At 44.5% G+C, this 19172-nt stretch overlaps 1 protein-coding gene across 2 annotated transcripts in view; it reads left to right on the plus strand.

Annotated features, from left to right (window-relative positions):
• Positions 1-19172, plus strand: part of KYNU (kynureninase) — a 190820-nt gene that overhangs the window by 143460 nt on the left and 28188 nt on the right. For both annotated transcript variants that reach the window (XM_089679043.1, XM_089679044.1), the window contains one exon: positions 3348-3433. In XM_089679043.1, the coding sequence (XP_089535169.1) occupies positions 3348-3433 (86 nt within the window). The remainder of the gene's footprint in view (positions 1-3347; positions 3434-19172) is intronic.

Raw genomic sequence — 19172 nt, forward strand, 5'->3', positions numbered from 1 at the left:
GCTAAATTCCTTCCAGACCTGTGATCCGAGCACAAGCCGCAGCTTACCAGGCCATGTGCCCTCGGCATTGGGACGGTGTCCGTGTGCCTATGGGGACAAGGGCCTCTTCGCCAAACCCTTTGGGTGTGGTTTTGGGGGTATGTGGGAGGTGACGTATCGGAATCTGGAAGCTCCCAGCCCCCCCCCCCTTTGAGAATGAGTATGGGGTACATAGTACCCCTACTCATGCACAAAAAAATGTGAATAAAAACCATTTTTGACAAATCCTTTATTAAAGAAAAACCCAAAAAAATGATTCCATCATTGTAGTCCATCGTCAATCACAGCGTCCAGTGTTTTCACAATGCTGATTTGCCAAAAAAAAAATGACGCTCGCCGACCCGTCCGCAGACTCCGAGCAGTTGACGCAATCTGACATTTGCCGTTCAGATGTAAACAATTGGGCGGGACTAGCAGTGACATCACTGCTAGCTCTGCCCAATTGTGCTGTGATTGGCCAAAGCATTGCACCTGACTTGTGGTCAGGTACATTGCTTTTGCCAATCACAATGCACTGTGAGAGCGCAATGCATTGTGGGGCAGAGCGGGCAAATAGCCTACTGAACTCCCTTACCATTCGTGTGTTCGCCGAACACAAGAACAACTGATGTTCGAGTCGAAGTTCTGTTCAACTCGAACATCAAGGCCATCACTATAAATTACATATTTGACCAGGTTTACTGTTGGAGAGCATTTGTAATATGTATTTGTATAATTACCTTTACACTAAAATGTTTTAGGGTTTATATTTTGTTTAATAAATCTCAACCTTAAAGTGAAATTAAGGACAAAAAACCCACCAAAAAAGAAACACATTATACTTATCTGCTATGTGCAGTGGTTTTGCACAGAGTAGCCCTGATCCTCCCCTTCTCAGGTCCCCGCTGGCGCTCGTGGTCCCTCCATCCTGCTGAATGCCCCCAAAGCAAGCAGCTTGCTATAGGGGCACTCCAACAGGCTCTCTCTCGAGCTGCATGTCTATTCACACACAGAGCCATGGCTTCTCCCCCCCCCCCCCTCCTCCTGGCTCACTGGCTGTGATTGACAGTAGCGGGAGCCAATGGGAGGAAGAGTCCCCGAAGAGCCAAGGCTCTTGTGCACATCACTGTAATAGGGCAAAAGCAAGTAGTAGGGAGGCGGGGGGGGGGGGGGGACTGCTGTACACAGAAGGTTTTTTACCTTCATGCATACGTAGGTGCATGAAGGTAAAAATCCTGGAGCCTTCACAACCACTTGATGATGGGTAGTTTGCTAAAACACTCTTTTAGAACCAATCCCAAGAATTATTTTTACCTTTGTAGAGTACTATTTTGATGTTGTTTTATCATTTCTTATATCTCAGTGCTGTTAATTTCCTCTAGCCTTTCCAACCACTTCCTTTCTACATTCTACATTCCAACCTGAGATGCACACCATTGTTCTCTTCTCTCATAGTCATCACCAAGAGCACATAAGACAGGATGACAACACAGTAGCACAGTTGGAAGATAACAATATAAGGAAGATTCATTAACCTCTATGGCCTCTGTTAAACAATGGCAGATGCGGCAAATTAGGCTAAGGCCTGTCACTCACAGGAGGCCCCAAGGCCACATAATTTGCCTAACTCAGTGTTTCTCAATCGGGGTTGCGTGGCGATCTACCTGTCAGTTGCAGGCAGGGGACAGGTAGATCACATGGACACAGGTGGAGGAAAACAGCTGGCAACTATTGGCTGTAGTGGATAGGAAGAGAGGAGGAGGGGCTGGTGGGGAGCAGCATATCACTGGAGGACTGTTCAAAGCCGCCTCTAAAGCTAGGTAGAAGAAGAAGGAAGCTGGTACAGTAGTGTACCCAGCAGGAGGGCGCTCCGCAGGACAACATTATTATTGCGGCAGATGAAGGGTTAGTGGGGTCACAGCAGTGCGGTGGTTGGCATCTCATGTCGTAGCCTGCAGTTGATGTGTACTGTATTTGCTCTGTCAGCCATGAGACGCTGCAAACTTGTAATTGACTTTTTCCAACCCCCACCCCTGGCCTAACACAGAGGAGAGAGTTACGGGTTACACACCACACAAAAATTGTGAGCCCCACACCTGAAGCGCCAATGGTTGCCTTACTCATCCCTCAGTTAAATTTCAGTTCTTGAATTATCTTTCCCATTATGGGCATGAGTGGGGCCTCATGTCTAAGTTTTGCCTAAGGCCTTGCAAAGCCTAGAGCCGCCTCTGAACAATGGCACACAAAGTCAACAAAATGCCCCTATGAAAAATACTGTTCAGAGCCTCCATTTAATTAGCTGGAAGAGCTAAGCTGGTCCTAGATGGATTGGAATCTAATCAGTCTATGGCCATTCCTGTTCAAGAAGAGTCAAACTAGTGATTGACTCCTTTTGAACAAGAATGTCGCTAACTTTTTTCTTTTGACCAGCACTGCAGCCAATAAGAGATGAGATATTACTCAAATTCAACCTGTGTTCTGTGTATACATTTCTCCTTGTTCTATGGCTCTTTTTAAATCACCTGCTGAATGAATAAAATGCTACATAATATCCTTGTGAAATATTTTATATTTACCCAACTAAAATATGCCTGGAGGTCACCTTTTAGTTAATCTCCCTTTGATATTAGTACTGTTGGTTTCTGTCAGATTTCCTCAATTTTGTGGTTCATGGGAAATTTTACTTTGCTCATAAAAGTTTCAGTAGATCTCTAAGGTCAACATCAACTTCTAAGCAAAATATATCAGCATTTGCTGACCGGTTGGACACATTATTCCCATTTTTGTTGACACCTCTTTAGTTGCAAGGAGTAAATATGTTATTTATTATCATGTACAGTACAATTGCCTAATTTTACTGTCAGTGGCGTCACTAGTGTTGGTGTCACCTGGTGTGGTAAAACATGTCACCCCACCCCAATAATTTAATGGTCTTCCCCCCTAGTTTGCCACGGTGATTTGTACTGTCGCTACAGAGTGACAGCAGGACAGAACAGCAGACCCTGCAGGGCACTGGGAGGCAAGTCACGGTGTACACCCTAATCCGGCCCTTGCAAATGATGCGGTTGGTGCTGGCACACTGATCTGTGCACTTTCACAGATGGGGGTGACAATATCACGGCTGGATATCAGGGTAGGTGGGGTCCAGCCAGAGTCTTGGGAGGATCACTGGACTGAGCAGCATTCTATGGGGCAGGAGAGAAGGGCCGGCCGAGGTCACAGTCTGAAACTATAGCACAAACACACCTTTGATACATCTGTTATCGTTGCTGCATTTAACAATATATAACAGCATAATATGACTATATTTTATTCCTATTTTAAACTAGAACTGAATTTAAGCCAGGGAATTAATGGATTTCGCATATCTAATCCTCCTATTCTACTGGTTTGTTCTCTGCATGCAAGTTTAGAGGTAAGAATGTAACACCATGCATCACAGTGATACGTGTTGAAAAACATTGCATAATATGATCAAAGGAACAACTTGCTCCGTTAAAATTGATATATCATATACAGCACAAAAGCTAGGCAAATTATTTTTTAACATATTATTAAAGTTTACCTTTCAAATTGAACATTTTAAATTGAAATTTACCTTTCCAGCTATGCTTTTCAGACACCACATCTCTGATCGCCCATTAAAAAAACACAAAAAAACTAAACGAATTTCTCAATTTAAAGCCAAGCCAGAACTTTTCAATAGTCTGGATTCTCTAATAAAATCTACATAAAGAGGCCCTATTGCTGAGATTTTTTGACCCTGTAAAAAAAAAGTAATTCTACTGCTGCAAAATGGTCCTCTTCAGAATTTTTCTGGTGGATGTTTATGTACAAAAAAAGTGGGTTAAAAAAAAAACAATAGTATTATACTAGCATATATATATATATATTTCCTGGAATGGACTGTAAAAAAAGTTTGCTTACCTATACATTAGTGGCTGCTGTCACCTTCAAAGTAGTCCCCTTGTGAAGTGACGCACTTTTGTAGGTGACTGTGCCACTGCCAGAAACTTTCCTGGAATTTCTTCTCCAGAATGCTGCAAACTATCTTTGTTATGGTGCTCTGGATGTCTGGAATGTCATCAAATCTGTGTCCTTTTTAAGGCATTTTTGCAACTTTGGAAACAACCAACAGTTGCAGTTCCCCTACATAAGGGGAATAGAGTAGTTGGTCAAGTTTCAGAATGGATTTCTGGTCCAGAAACCCTAGAACACTTCACCCCTCCTTAAACTGCCTATGCCATTCAAAAACACTTGATTTCTTCATGGACTGTTCACCATAAGCCTGTTGTAAGAGAGCTAAAGCTTTACCCGCACTTTTGGAAATTTTAATCCACTGCTCCAGATTCCCTTCGCTTATTTTCCTCAGCACAATGCACACACGTGTTATTTCTTCTACTACTCTGTAAAGACCAAGTCAACTGGTCTGCAACCCAGTAGAGTGCAAGTTAGGACAAGTCAGAACATGCTCAATGCGAATGGCTGTGACCTATCACCATAGTGCTACACCGTGGGCATTCCAGGAATTAAATTGTCACACCTCCACTGAATAGAATGTCAACATCTGTGTATATAATTGACCTGGATGGGATTGTTTTTTTCCCCCTCAAGGGAATTGCACATTTATTATAAGTGATCTGAGTACACACGTAACTAAATTGGTTTTCCATATGCTTTCCTATACTTGCATATCAGTTATTAGGTAATTTAATTCATAACTGCAGCATGTAAATGTTAGTATGGTAGATATGATTTCCATACAAACCATTTTGTGATTTCAGGCTATAATGTACAGTATGTAGTGCCCCTCTAGTTAGCTAGGGGGAGCTAGACAGGTTTTTAGTTAGTCTGGATAGCAGCCTGGTATGAGTCAGCCAGGGATGAGCCAGCAGGTAACTTTAGGTCAAGGCTGAGGGCTTTGCAGGTCAGTTCCCTGATACCTCCCCCTATTCTAGAAGCTTGAGAAGTTTCTAGAAGACACTGGGTGGGGCTGAGGAGGGACTGATCTGCATACTCAGTGGACTCTTACAGATCCCTAAGCAGGAGGCTTGGCATGCGGTCAGGACAGCCCTTAAGTATGGGAGAGCCTGGTCCGGAAGTGGACAGTGTCAGGTGGAAGATAGTGTGAGAAGGTGGGAGTATGGAACCTGGGAGGGGCCCAGGGAGAGGCCTATCTGCAAGCATGAGCTGGGAAGGATGATCTTTCGGCCTCAACCATCCCCTGAAAGAGGACAGCCTGGGAAGCATTGAAGGTGTCAGCCCATTGTAAGGCCTGAAGTCAGCCACCAACTCACAAGCTTACAGGTGATGACTGATTGAGTAATCCTGCACCCTTGGGCCAGATAAGGGGAGAGGGCAGTCAGGTGGAAACCCCAACTAGCTCCTCATTTTGGGGCTGCTTAACTAAAGTGGCAGGTTCTGGGACCCCTTGCTCAGGGCAGCTGGGGGAAGAGGAGAATTAATCTGGGGTCTGAGGAGGTACACCAGAAGGGCTGGAGATCTCTTCAGAGCAGAGACTTTCATTATCTTTATCCACATCTGTACATAGTTGCTAAGGAGATTGTTCTCAAGTTTCTACAGTTTTTTAGGCATCCCATATACCCCTCAACCCCAGCCAATAATCCTCTCAGCCTACAGGCATTCGCTATTTTTCATAAATGTCGAATTCAAATTTCTTCATGAAGACGACCAAATACCAGTTTCTCAAAGAGGCTTTCAGAACATCCTGGAATCTCTGTCACTTATTTTCTTACAATTGTCTGCCCTCTGTTCTGGCAATATGCACAGAGACTGAGCCCAAAGCTTAGGTACAGTAGCTGCTTCTGTATGAAATATGACATCACCTGTAGCCTTTTTGAAGTGCGCATAAGTAGAGATCCTAGTGCAATACATATAGTCTTTCTGATGAAGCCTCTTGAAATTAATTTTTCCCAAGTCTTGGTTCAAAAAGATACATTGGTGCTTTAAATTGGATATATTTGTGTTCAGTGCTAACAGGAAAGGGGTGTATGAATATATTTTTAGAGAGTGCTCTGATAGTGGGTCACTCACTCTCCATCTCATCCATTCAAAAAATGTCTTGTGTTCCTTTCTCAGAATACAAGGTGTTCTGATATTGGACGGGCAGAGAGTGTGATCATACAAACCTTCTCCATTCACAGCCTTCTACTCAGGAAAAACGATAAAATAATTTTTTCTGAAAGGATGAGGTGACGAGCGATTGACCCCCTATCAGAATTTTACTACAGCCGGAGCCCAGACAAAGTCATCCAGCGCCCATGGCAAAGATGCCAAACTTTGCCTCCCTCCCCGATTCATGATGTACTAGCTTAGAGGAGCTGTAAGTCTCACCTTTGTATCAACTAAGTTTCTTACTTATACATGGTGAGATGCTTAAAGTGGTTGTAAAGGCTCATGGTTTTTTACATTCATGCATTCTATGGCTGTGAGGAGGTATTGGGGGGGGGGGGGGGGTGCACAAGAATGCAGTGAGGAGAGAGAGGGGGCAGGGCTGAGCCATGGCTTTGTGTGTGAATAGACACACAAAGCATGTCTCAGGAGCGAGCCTGCTTGGGTGCCCCCATAGCAAGCTGCTTGCTCTGGGGGCACTTGGCAGGAGGGAGGGGCCAGGAGCACCAGCAGGTGACCTGAGAAGAGGAGGACTTGGACTGCTCTGTGCAAAACCACTGCACAGAGTAGGTAACTAATGTATGTATAAGTATAAAAAACATTATAAATAAATGTTTACCATTTTTTTAAGTATTCACATACCCTTATTTCTCACCTGCATAAGGATCTCAGGGAGGAGCAACAGCAGTACACTGGTCTTCCCAGTGAATGGCTGTGCAGAAGGGGGTGTTGGCAGCAAAACTCTGATCACTGGAGGAGAGAAGGCTGAGAGTTCCAGCACAGCCACAAAACTGACCATGCTGTGCTCTCATGCCTACTGTTGTCAGTTTCTAAAAAGAAAGTAGAGAGACTGGCAGGAACACCAGGGATTTCACACAAAGGGAGCGATACAAAGAGAACAGGATACTTTTTCATACAAGTACATGGTGCAGCTGGCACATATCAGGATTATGAAATGTTGGGTTGATATATTCTTTAACCAGTTGCTCTCCAGGGGATTTACCCCCCTTCCTGACCAGGCCATTTTTTGCATTACGGCGCTGCTATACTTTAACTGACTATTGCGCGGTCATGCAACACTGCACCCAAATTAAATTTACGTCCTTTTTCCCCACGAATAGAACTTTCTTTTAGTCGTATTTGATTGCCTGTGTGTTTTTCTATTTTTTGCACTATAAAAAAAAGACCAACAATTTTGAGAAAAAAACAATATTTTTGACTTGTTGCTATTAAACATGTCGACTAAAAACAATGAAAAAATCTAATTTTGTCATAAATTTAGGCCAAAATGTATTCTGCTATTTTTTTTTCTTACTAATACTGGCGGTGATCAACAACTTAAAGCAGGACTGGAGCGGGCATTCTGACACTGTACTAATGGCACTGGGCAGGAAGGGGTTAACATGTAGGGTGATCAAAGGGTTAACTGTGTGCTGTTTCACTATGTTGGCTGTGTGTGTGCTTCACTTTATTCACACGGCTTTGTATGGCTCTCCTATGCAGAGCCATGCAAAGCAGTGTACAGGAGGTGACGGGAGAGAACTGTATTGTTTACATACAGTTTTTTTCCCCCCATTGGTAATGCTCGGCGATCACCGGGTGCCGGCGAGTAATCTGCTCGGGACCCGGTGATTGACAGCCAAGGCTGCGAATAGTGGCGCGGGTAGTGTGCGTGCGTGGGCAGGGCGCACGCTGCTCGTGTGCGCCCCCTACCCGGAAAAGCAAAATCATGTATATACGTGATTTTGCACACCCCTGCCGCCCTGTAGCAGTATATCTGCTATAGGGCGGCGGGAAAGCGGTTAATGGTTTGTGTCGTACATAGAGAACTACCGCAGAGCCCTTGCTGAACCTCAGCCGCAGTGAGTAGGGATTGTGTCTGTTTTTACAGGGAGCCTGAATGGTGCATACAATTTGGTTCCTTCTAAGGGGGTAATACACCTGGTTCCAGATGCATGGCCAGTGGTGGAAATAAGGGAGCAGCAGATTTTACATTCGACACTCTAGAGGCCTGCTTTCCATGGACGTAACCCTTCTGCAATCTCTTCTACATCTACACCTGTTCCATGATCCTGTAGACAGAACTTGGGCTCCTGCTGCCTTACAAGTGACTGATCTGGTCACAGACAGCAATAACTCTCTGCTCTCTCTGCCTCCACCTCCACCCAGTACCTCACTCACCGCCCACAAGATTGCTAACCACTTCCAAAGCAAGATCAACGCAATTCGCAGGGACATCACCACTGCTCAGACTTCCACCCCACCTAGCATCCCTCACACGGAAACCCCCTCAACACTCCTCCCCTACGACCTCGCCACTGTCCAGACTTCTACCCCGCCCAACATTCCCCACACTCAAACCCCCTCAACACTCCATTCCTTCGACCTTGCTACCACTGAAGAGGTCACTAAGGTTTTCTCTGAAGCTTGCCTTACCACCTGCCCCCTTGACCCTGTCCCCACACAACTCCTACGATCACCCTCCTCCTCCATCCTATGCCCCCTCACTCACATCTTCAATCTCTCCCTCTCCACTGGCACATTCCCCTCCCCTCCGAAGCACGCGTACATCACTCCCATACTTAAAAAAACCCTCCCTGGATCCCACCGACCTAAACAAGCTTAGACCCATCTCCCTGCTGCCATTCTCATCCAAACTCCTTGAGCGCTTAGCCTATACTCGCCTAAGCTCCCACCTCACCGACAACAACTTCCTTGAACCCCTACAATCTGGCTTCCGTCCCCTACACTCCACCGAAACCGTCCTACTCAAACTCATCAACGACCTGCTAACCGCCAAAGGCAAAGGCCACTAAGTGCTATTACTCCTCGACCTCTCTGCGGCTTTTGACATAGTCGACCCCCCCCCCCTCCTCAAAAACTATACTCTTTTGGCCTCAGAGACTTCGCTCTCTCCTGGTTCTCTTCCTATCTATCACATTGCTCCTTAAGTGTTACCTATAATGCTGCCACCTCCCCCTCACTCCCCCTCTCTGTTGGGTCCCCCAAGGTTCTGTCCTTGGGCCCCTTCTCTTCTCCATCTACACCTCCTCCCTTGGTCAACTGATACACTCCCACGGCTTCAACTACCATCTCTATGCCGATGACACTCAAATCTATCTCTCCACCCCTCGCCTCACCCCTTCAGTCTTCGCCCGAATCACTAGCCTTCTGAACGACATATCAGACTGGATGTCACTCCACTTCCTTAAACTAAACCTTGCTAAAAGCGAGCTCCTAGTCTTCCCCCCCAGCTCGCGCCCCCCCCCCCGACCTCTCCATCACGACCAACAACGCCACCATCAGCCCCACCCCGCAAGCCAAAATACTAGGTGTCATTCTAGACTCCAATCTGTCTTTCCAGCCCCAGATCCAATCGCTGACAAATTCATGCAGACTCCACCTCCACAACATCTCCAAAATACACACGTTCCTAACTCCAGAAACCACAAAGCAACTCATTCACTCCCTTATCATATCACGACTTGACTACTGCAACTCCCTCCTCGCCGGCCTACCCCCAACACAGGCTATCCCCGCTTCAGTCTATCCTGAATTCTGCGGCCAGACTCATCCACCTCACCAACCGCTCCGTATCCACTTCCCCCCTCTGCCAATCCCTCCACTGTCTTCCGATTCCCCAACGCATAAAATTCAAAATATTAACATTGACGTACAAAGCTGTTCATAACACTGCGCCAAACTACATCACCTACCTGATATCCATCTACCACCCAAAACGCACTCTCCACTCCTCACAAGACCTCCTACTCTCCAGTTCCCTGGTCTCCCATGCCCATCTCCAGGACTTCTCCAAGGCTTCCCCCATCCTCTGGCACTCGCTACCCCAATCCATCAGACTGTCACCTACCCTCCTCACCTTTAGGCGCACCCTGAAAACCCATCTCTTCAGAGAAGCCTACCCAGCCCTCACCTTTTGTTGATCTCCTCCGCTCTTCCCACCACTCCATCGCCCACAGCTATTTCCTCCTGTACCACTCTCTCCTCCCTCCTAGATTGTAAGCTCCAAGGAGCAGGGCCCTCGAACCCCTCGTGTATTGTATTGTATTGTTACTGTACTGTCTCTTGTACTGTCTCCCATTATAATGTACAGCGCTCAGCAAACTATTGGCGCTATATAAATACTGTATAATAATAACAGTGAATTTGTGAGTACTATTATGGGCTATTTCGCACTCTGATCTATGAGGTATGTTCAAGTCAAACAGGGACTTTTAATATTACAGGTATAAAAAGGGATGCTAGCGTGGTGATACAACACACAGTAGTAAGTGGCAAATATGTCCTGTTACTGAAAGGCGGCACACATTCTGTAGCCAGTCCAGAGACCAAGATGGCAGACAGCAGTGTTAGTGCGTGCATGGAATAGCGCGTGCTGATGAAGTTTTCTTGTGAAAGTAGGTGTAAAACACTCGGGTATCTACAGAAGACTTCAAGCTCAGTACAGTGATGAGATGCTCAGCTTCAGTAAGACATTTAAATGGTGTAAATGTTTCAAAGATGGCCGCATGCATGGGTTACCTCTAAAAACCATACCAGGCCATTTAGGGCTGGTAGGACTTTTAAGGGGAAACCCACCCCCACAAAATTGAAGGAAAAAAGCGTTGGGCCCCCCCTAAATTCCTACCAGACCCTTGATCCGAGCACAGGCCTGGCAGGAAAGGGGGGGGGGGGGGACGATCGAGCTCTGGCCTACCAGGCCAGGTGCCCTCGGCATGGAGATGGTGTCCCTATGCCAATGTGGACAATGGCCTCTTCCCCACAACCCTGGACCGGTGGTTATGGGGGTCTGTGGGCAGGGGGCCTATTAGCATTAGGGTACCCCGTTAAATAGGGTGACACCATGATACTGCCCCCCCTCTTGTGAATGTGTCTTACGTTTGACTCGAACATTGAGCCCATCACTATTGCTCTTGCTCTGCTATCTCACATGTGTGGTGTGATCACCGTTTACATACACGTGCAGGATTGTGTGTTCTCATTTGTGTGTGAGCACGGGGGGACAGGGGAACTTTTAAATTTTATTTAAAATTTTATTATTCATTTTATTCAAAACTTTTTTTACACTGTCCCTTTATTTTTATTTTTTTGACTAACTATATTGCTATCACAAGGAATGAAAAACATCCCTTTGTAATAGCAATAAGGATGACATCTGGGGTTGATTAGACCCGCTCACCCATGCCCTGTAGAAGTGATCTGAGTGGCTGTGCAGCCACTCAGATCACTTCTATCTGAAAGCTCATTGCTGGCTGAAAATTTTAATATCTGGATGATGCCTGCAGGTGCAAGCATCACCCCGGTATAACCACTTCAACCCGAGGACATATGTCATAAGGATCTGAAGTGGTTAAAGACCTAATGGATATAAGGCTACAAGCCTTTTTTAATGCCTTATTCTCTCTTGCAAGTCCTGCCCCACAACTTGTCATTGTGACCATTTACAAGTCCCAGAGCGTAGGTGTCTTGTTCCAGCTTATGTCCCAGAATCCTGGATTAATCCTGATGGATCCTTCTATCCTCCAGCAAATGTAGCTTATGTCTGTGTCCCTACTGTTTTGTATTGATGGCCTATCTGATATCATATGGAAAATATCTAGAATAAGCCGTATTTTGGTAAATATGCAAAGGACCCTTAGAATTAAATTTTGGTCTGTGGTGAATCAGTAAGAGAAACACTTCTTGTGTATGCCCTGATGAGGAATACTTGTTGGTGGATCCATGGACAATTTAATGAAGGAAGTCACCAGGAGTAAGAATATCCCTTTGCCACAGAAAAAAAAGTAAAATCTCTATTTGAGAAACCCTCTACTCCTGAAGCTAAAAGGAATTCCTCCTTACAATGAGGGGATGCCCCAACTTGTCGGAGTGGAGAGATGTTAGTTAGCCTTTGTGGCCATCTGGTCCCAGGACATTTAAGATATTTGATTCCAGAACGTAGTATCCAGGAGTTACAAACTCTGCTTTCATCACACTTTATGTTGTCCAACTTACAAGAAGGAGAAGTTACCCAAGGAACGTTGTGAGGCACACAAACTATATTTAAAATCACATGCATTATTATTATTATTATTATTAGAAAAAGGATGCATTACAAATATTCCAGAGAATCGATACATAATAATTCAAGTTTATAATGTATATACTGTACAAATAAAAATGCAAAATCTACATGATCTATGAGTTGCATAACACAAACTCTCTACACAAAATGTAAACGCATTTCATGAAGCAGCGTTCACCTGTTCAAGAGATGTCAAAGCTAGTAAATACAGCATATGAAATGGTGTCTGAGGAGAGACTAGGCCGTTAGAAATAAAAACAAAGAGGTGGTACAAATAATAATAAATAAAAAAGGTCAAAAACTTACCACCAAATCAATCCATGTGAAAAAACTTTTGTAAATAAAATAAGGGCTGAAAGTCTGCCCAGGAAAAATGGATGGCGAGTGGAGGACACCCCACCATCAAAAACTGTCCCGGGCAGGAGCTGTGATGAGAAATTGATCAACCCGCTAGGGGATTGCAGCTGGAGACACTGATGGAAACCGTCAAAAAGAAGACACTAAAGACAATACAAGAAAAATAGGAGGAAAAATATATATATGGAAGAAAAAAGGAGAAAAGTGTGTGTGTATATGTGTATATATATATATAACAGATAAGAATGGTATAAAGTGAGCGCTCTTAACCAAGCAGCTAGCACTAAAGGTAATCACAGTGTACCCATAAAAAGCAGAATAATAATAACAGAGTGCAGCGCTAAGAGATAAGTGCAAAAAGCAAATAGTCCGTAGTTGTTAACTGAATATAAATAAATAGTCCCAAGAAATAACTGATGAAGACCAGGAAGCAATGGAAAGAGTGCGCACTCACCGGACGCGCATGGAAAATGCGCATAAATGAATATCTCCTGGAATCCTAGAGTCGATGGAAAGGGTGAATTCCAATCTGTGGATCAATCAGCCTGGGAAGATGTATCAGAGATCCGGAGGTCCCCTTAAGGTTGGTATGATTATCAGCCAGACTCCAAGAACTCCGTCACTCTGGTGGTGATAGGTGAGCACTACAGGGATCCTGCAAATGGATTTAGCTCCAGGTCCTCCTCCTGCTCTCCTCCCGCAGGCTCCGCTCCGCGCTCTCCACCAAACCCGCAGCCCTAAAAGTTGAACACTGGAGGCGGCCAGGAAGGGCTGCGGGTTTGGTGGAGAGCGCGGAGCGGAGCCTGCGGGAGGAGAGCAGGAGGAGGACCTGGAGCTAAATCCATTTGCAGGATCCCTGTAGTGCTCACCTATCACCACCAGAGTGACGGAGTTCTTGGAGTCTGGCTGATAATCATACCAACCTTAAGGGGACCTCCGGATCTCTGATACATCTTCCCAGGCTGATTGATCCACAGATTGGAATTCACCCTTTCCATCGACTCTAGGATTCCAGGAGATATTCATTTATGCGCATTTTCCATGCGCGTCCGGTGAGTGCGCACTCTTTCCATTGCTTCCTGGTCTTCATCAGTTATTTCTTGGGACTATTTATTTATATTCAGTTAACAACTACGGACTATTTGCTTTTTGCACTTATCTCTTAGCGCTGCACTCTGTTATTATATATATATATATATATATATATATATATATATATATATATATATATATATATATATATATATATATACAGGGGCAGACTGACAACTCATGGGGCCCCTGGGCAATAGGGGATCATGGGGCCCCTGTGTCTTTGACCAAACTCAAAAAAGCCTATGAAAAAGGTACCAGGGGCATCTCATGGGGCCCCCTACTGACCCCGGGCCCTCGAGCAGCGCCAGAGTTTCCAAATGGTCAGTCCGCCCGTGTGTGTGTTATATATATATATATATATATATATATATATATATATATATATATATATATATATTGACTCAAAACAGACCAAAGGCAAATATAATATAATAAAGTGGAAAAGTATTCCCCATATTAGCAGGACATACAAAAGAAGGGGGGGGGGAAGGGGGGGGTGGGTGAAGGAGGGAAGGGAAAGTTATTTTTTACTTTCGGTTATATGAGTAATCTAAACCATAAGGGTTGTCAGTAATAACGCATAAGGTACCTGTGAATCCAGTGCAGGTTCTTGCATATATGCAACTGCAAGATCTGAGACACAGAGAGAGTGCAATCAGATACAACATATAGCCCTAAGTAGAAAGGAAAAATGAAAAATAATGAATAATAAATGAGAGCCAAATAAAAATCACAAGATAAGTGAAAATACAAATTAAGTACATGTGAAACTACATGTCTGAATAGAAATAAAAAGCCACCTACTCAAACAGAGAGCCACCAGCCAAAGAAAAGTGAAAGCGTAAAATTAAAAACATGCTATGAAACAAAGTAACATAAATGTGGTCACTGAAAAAGCCAAAAGATGTGAAAAAAAATAGTAGAATGCAGTGTAAAGGAATGAACAGTCCAAAATACAAAACCAAGTATGTAAGAGGTGCAGATCCAATGCCTCAGAAAAGCCTTACGAAAGCAAGCATGCGTGAGAACAAAAGAGAGGGTGTAAATAGATGGCAGACAGACATTGCATAGTAACCACTTCCAGAGATAAACAGCATATCCAGCGACCAGAAGAAAACCAACCAGTAGTGACCCCTTTGTCATAATGTCCCCAGCTTAAAAAAAAACCCAGTGGGGAGGTCCATCCCCCCCCCAGCGTCATGTGAAAGAGGAGGTCCACCGTGGACCAGCCTAGACTGCTAAATGGCAGCCCAAAGCCAAAAAGCGCATGCGGGAGTGGAATGATGCATGGCGCAATGACCTAGAACTGAGTGGAAACCGCTCACAAGGGAGGATCACATGACACCGATCCCAATGACTGACCAACCAGTATTAGGAGCCCTATGAACAGCAAAGCAAAAAATTTAGGAAAGAAAATAAATTAATATGGAAAACAAAGTAATCCTAATTAGGAAGAAACAAAATGGATTAAAACAAAAATAAAAACACAAAAGAAAATAAAAAATAATGAAAGTTAAAAAAAGTTGTTGACATGGATCGATTTGGTGGTAAGTTTTTGACTTTTTTTTCTTTTTTTCTCTTTGTCTTTTTTTCTAAAGATCTGGTTTCTCCTAAGACACCATTCCATATGCTATATTTACAAGCTTTTTTAACTCCTGAAGAAGTGAACGCTGCTTCACAAAACGTGTCGAGATTTTGTGCAGAGTATATTGCTATCCCCTGCAGGAGCAGCTTCTTTGTTGCCCCAGTTTCTGCTTTCTTTGCCCCGCAGCCAGGCACAGTGTATTTCCACAGCCAAATTCACTCAAACATACTTCAGCACGTTGTCTTCAATGACCAGTCTAGGGGATGGTTTGTTTATGAAGTTTACTGTAGAACTGGGGATAGAAATGGAGAATGTAGTATGATACTCCAAATCAGAACTTTTCACATTGAGGACATCTAGCTGATCACTTGTTGAACACTGTAGAAGTCTCGACTGACTGTAGATAGCAGACTTCCCATTAACATATATAGCAACAAGTAGTTTAGGAGAAGCAAAGTGCCTTTAGCAGTAGTAGTAGTTACAGGGCTGAGCTCCTCGACTAATAAGCCAGTTACAACAGACTGCGACGTCCCAAAGGTAACAAAGCTAGGTAAAGTCATTTACAGTAGTAGCACTTGGGCAATCTCTTCGGAACACTAGCCAGTGTTCCTTTTTTCCAGACCCACGCTGACTATCAAACCCCAGGGGAGGTAGCAAGCAAAAAGAGTCCCAAAGTTCCCCAATGTCAGTACTCACTAGGCCCAAGGATAGAGTGGATGCCTCTTTCCAATCTTCCAAGTGAAACCCTCTGAGATACCAGACAGAGCCTTGGCAGACAACCCCCCTCAGTCAGCTTCCTGCAAAATCAGGGTCTCTCCCTCTCTAGCTTCAGGCCCTCAGGAATTCCCACCTGAGCCCACATGGCATTAGTTGCCAGGTGAGGCAGCCTGCCTCCAGCCTGGCTGGTGCAATCAACTCATGGGAAAGACATTGAACCCATGTGTTCTCAAAATATAAATACCACTCCCAGCATTCAATGGGGCTGCCTTCCCTTGCAATTGGCTTGGGCTACATTCATGTTCATGCTGTTCCTTTGCCTAGCCCCTACCCATGTTCTGGAAGGCTCTCATAGCTTCCTAAAGGCAAATTTACCTGACAGCCTCTCTGGTAAGCAGAGAAACACAGCTATGCTTAAACTAACTATACACATCCTAGCACCTGACTAGGAGGGTGCTACAAGAGCTTGCTATGCAACTCACAAGTCCCTCCTCTCTGTTCATATGATCCATTCCTATGACTGCTTGCTAACAAAACTGAGGCATGCTGGAAGTGGGAGAGGTTATACTGGGCTGACCCTACAGCTTTGCTTTACTAGAGTTGTATCTCCTGAAGAATAGCATAGCCACATGTACCTGAAAACTCTGAAATTTACTCCAACAAAAAGAATTTACAGTAATTTTAAATGTAGCACTACCCCCTTAGGGATTGCTGATGAATTTGGGTCCCCCTTTAGAGTGGTGTATTTAGGTTTTGTGCTGCCCTAGGCAACACAAAAATTGTCTGCCCCATGGACACTGACCAACACCCCTGCCCCTCACCTGGGAGAGCCTTCCACTACCCCCCCCCCCCCCAGCAATAGAGAGAAAGACACTCATCTTCACATCTCCAGACATGCCCGGGAACAAGAGTCAGGCTCTGCAAACACCATCAAGCAGCTTGCAGCCTCTCTCGGATCCCACCTGGTTCCCATGGTGTGTGTGTCCCTTATTTTATCCCTTCATCTGAGAAGAGGTGCTGCCCCCCTGAAAAATGCTGCCCTAGGCCGGACTATAGGAGAGGTGGTAAATACACCCTTGCTCCTATAGTCCGGCACAGCCAGTCAATTAGCATTTTTCACACAACTTTCATCCGCAGACAGAAATCAGGTCTTGAGCACTTTGTTTTTGTTTTATTGAGGGGATTTAACTTGGATAGGGTAAGGGGTGTATTGGATGCCCAAGGGAACTGAAATCTGAGGACAACTTCCTGAACTATTCACAGCTTCTTATCTCTGACACAGTCTCTGTTAGAGTGTTAGCCAGCAGCTCCAGTTGTACTACCCCAGACCCTAGATGAACTCCTCTTCATCCAGAAATATGAAGGTGTTTTTCCTTAACAGGGGACCTGGCTCCTGTTCCGTCAAGTAAGGTGCACAGTCACTAGGAGAGGGCTAATTTGGTTTCCCACTAGAGTGCCCCTTCCGCTATCTTCCCAGAGGGTGCAGGGTGTTCTCACTCAGATCCTCTCCTGTACTGCTTGCGGAATGGCTGCTGCTACTAGGCCTAGCAGCTGGGCTGCTCCTTCCTTGCCACACAGGTGGTCCTATCTCAGGGGACCAGTGAGTCCTGAGGTTTCCTCCTTTCCAGCTTCATGCTCGCAGGCAGGCTCCATCCCAGCATGCCTGGCAGCATTCTTCCTCCAGCCTTACATCTTCCTGACTCACATTCCTCTCCCACCACCACTCTCCAACTCCCACTTCTGCTACTGAGCAGACTTTAACACCTTTTAAGAGAGTCCAGCCCCTTTCCAAGCCTCCTGTTGGGGAATGGCTGAGTTCCCTCAAAGGTGCATCCTACCACTCCTCAGACCCACTCACTGCCTCCAAGGCCCTTCTCCGAAAGCCTCAGAGCAGGGGGAAATTCCAAAGGGGCTGGCCTGAACATTCTCTCAACCCTGACGCCAATGTGACCCCTCTTGCTATTCAGATCCTGTCTAACAATGAGGGATCTAGCTCCACCTGATGTAACTAGGAGGGTGCTATATTAAAAATTGTATATATTTTTGCAACAACTGGATCAAGGTTGGAGAATATGTGAAAAAATCTGCTCCATCCATGGCTGGATATGAGAATACATAATGTTCATGTGTAATACTTTGTATTTACCTAACTAAAAAAAAATGGAAGAAAGCTGTCCTCATTATAACACATAAAAAGAAAATGTAAAGGAAACACCCATTAACAATGGTCATCATAATTTCTTGCTAGCAAAGTGTTTATTCTTTCTCCATTTTTTGTTTGGTATTTCTCTTTAAATGCTTTTTTTTTGTGTGTGCAAATGAAGACACCCCGCTCACTCATAAATATCCCTCTCCGCCTGTTGGCAGGTGTCATTGCTGCATGTCCTCTTACACGTATGTCTCTACAGAGTCACAACACAAATTCCAAGGACACAACAGAACAAATTAACTTTCCCCACTCTAGAAGCTCCGTTTAAAACACATTTAGAGAGAAGCCATTTATATTGTTCCTGAGCACTGATTGTTTGTATAATTTTCTACATTGCAACTTAATGCTTCATCTGTAACAACAGAAGCTGTTAAGCTGAAACCTGAAAGCTTTCTGCATGAATTTTAGCTGCTAAATTAGGCAAATTTGACCTGGGAATCCAAGTACAGATAGAAAACTCCTCACCAGGGGATCATTTGTGCAAAGTACCTCACTGTAAAAAGGCTCTATAAAAATCATATTTTTTTTAAGCTGCAGCTCATCACAGTTAGGCTACAGGGTTTTCAGTTTATGAACTTATGTCACTACATCGCTGCTATGTGTCTCTGTCATTAAACCCGCGGTGGGGAGCCTCTGACAATGAGAGTTAAGCGCTCAGTGATTCTCTTTTTTATGGACAATTTTTACCCTTTTTGGCACGGCAGTTGCTAATTGCTGCTGTAGAACCTCTGCAGAATGGATCTCGCCATCGCTGCCTGGGTCCCAGCTCCCGGTGCAATCAACAGAATAGATCGCACAGTACTTTAGTGCTGCAAGGAAAAACATCCAGGAATAGGCAATGGATCTCAGGTTGCTTTTCTGCTTTGTCTATATTTTTTTTTCATTAAAAAAATATATACCATTTTGTTATATATATATATATATATATATATATATATATATATATATATCCCATGTAAGGAGTGTTTTTGTAT

Source organism: Staurois parvus, unplaced genomic scaffold, assembly GCF_062004578.1.
Source record: "Staurois parvus isolate SC_StPar_1 unplaced genomic scaffold, SC_StPar_1.0 ptg000216l, whole genome shotgun sequence".
Lineage (NCBI taxonomy): Eukaryota > Metazoa > Chordata > Amphibia > Anura > Ranidae > Staurois > Staurois parvus.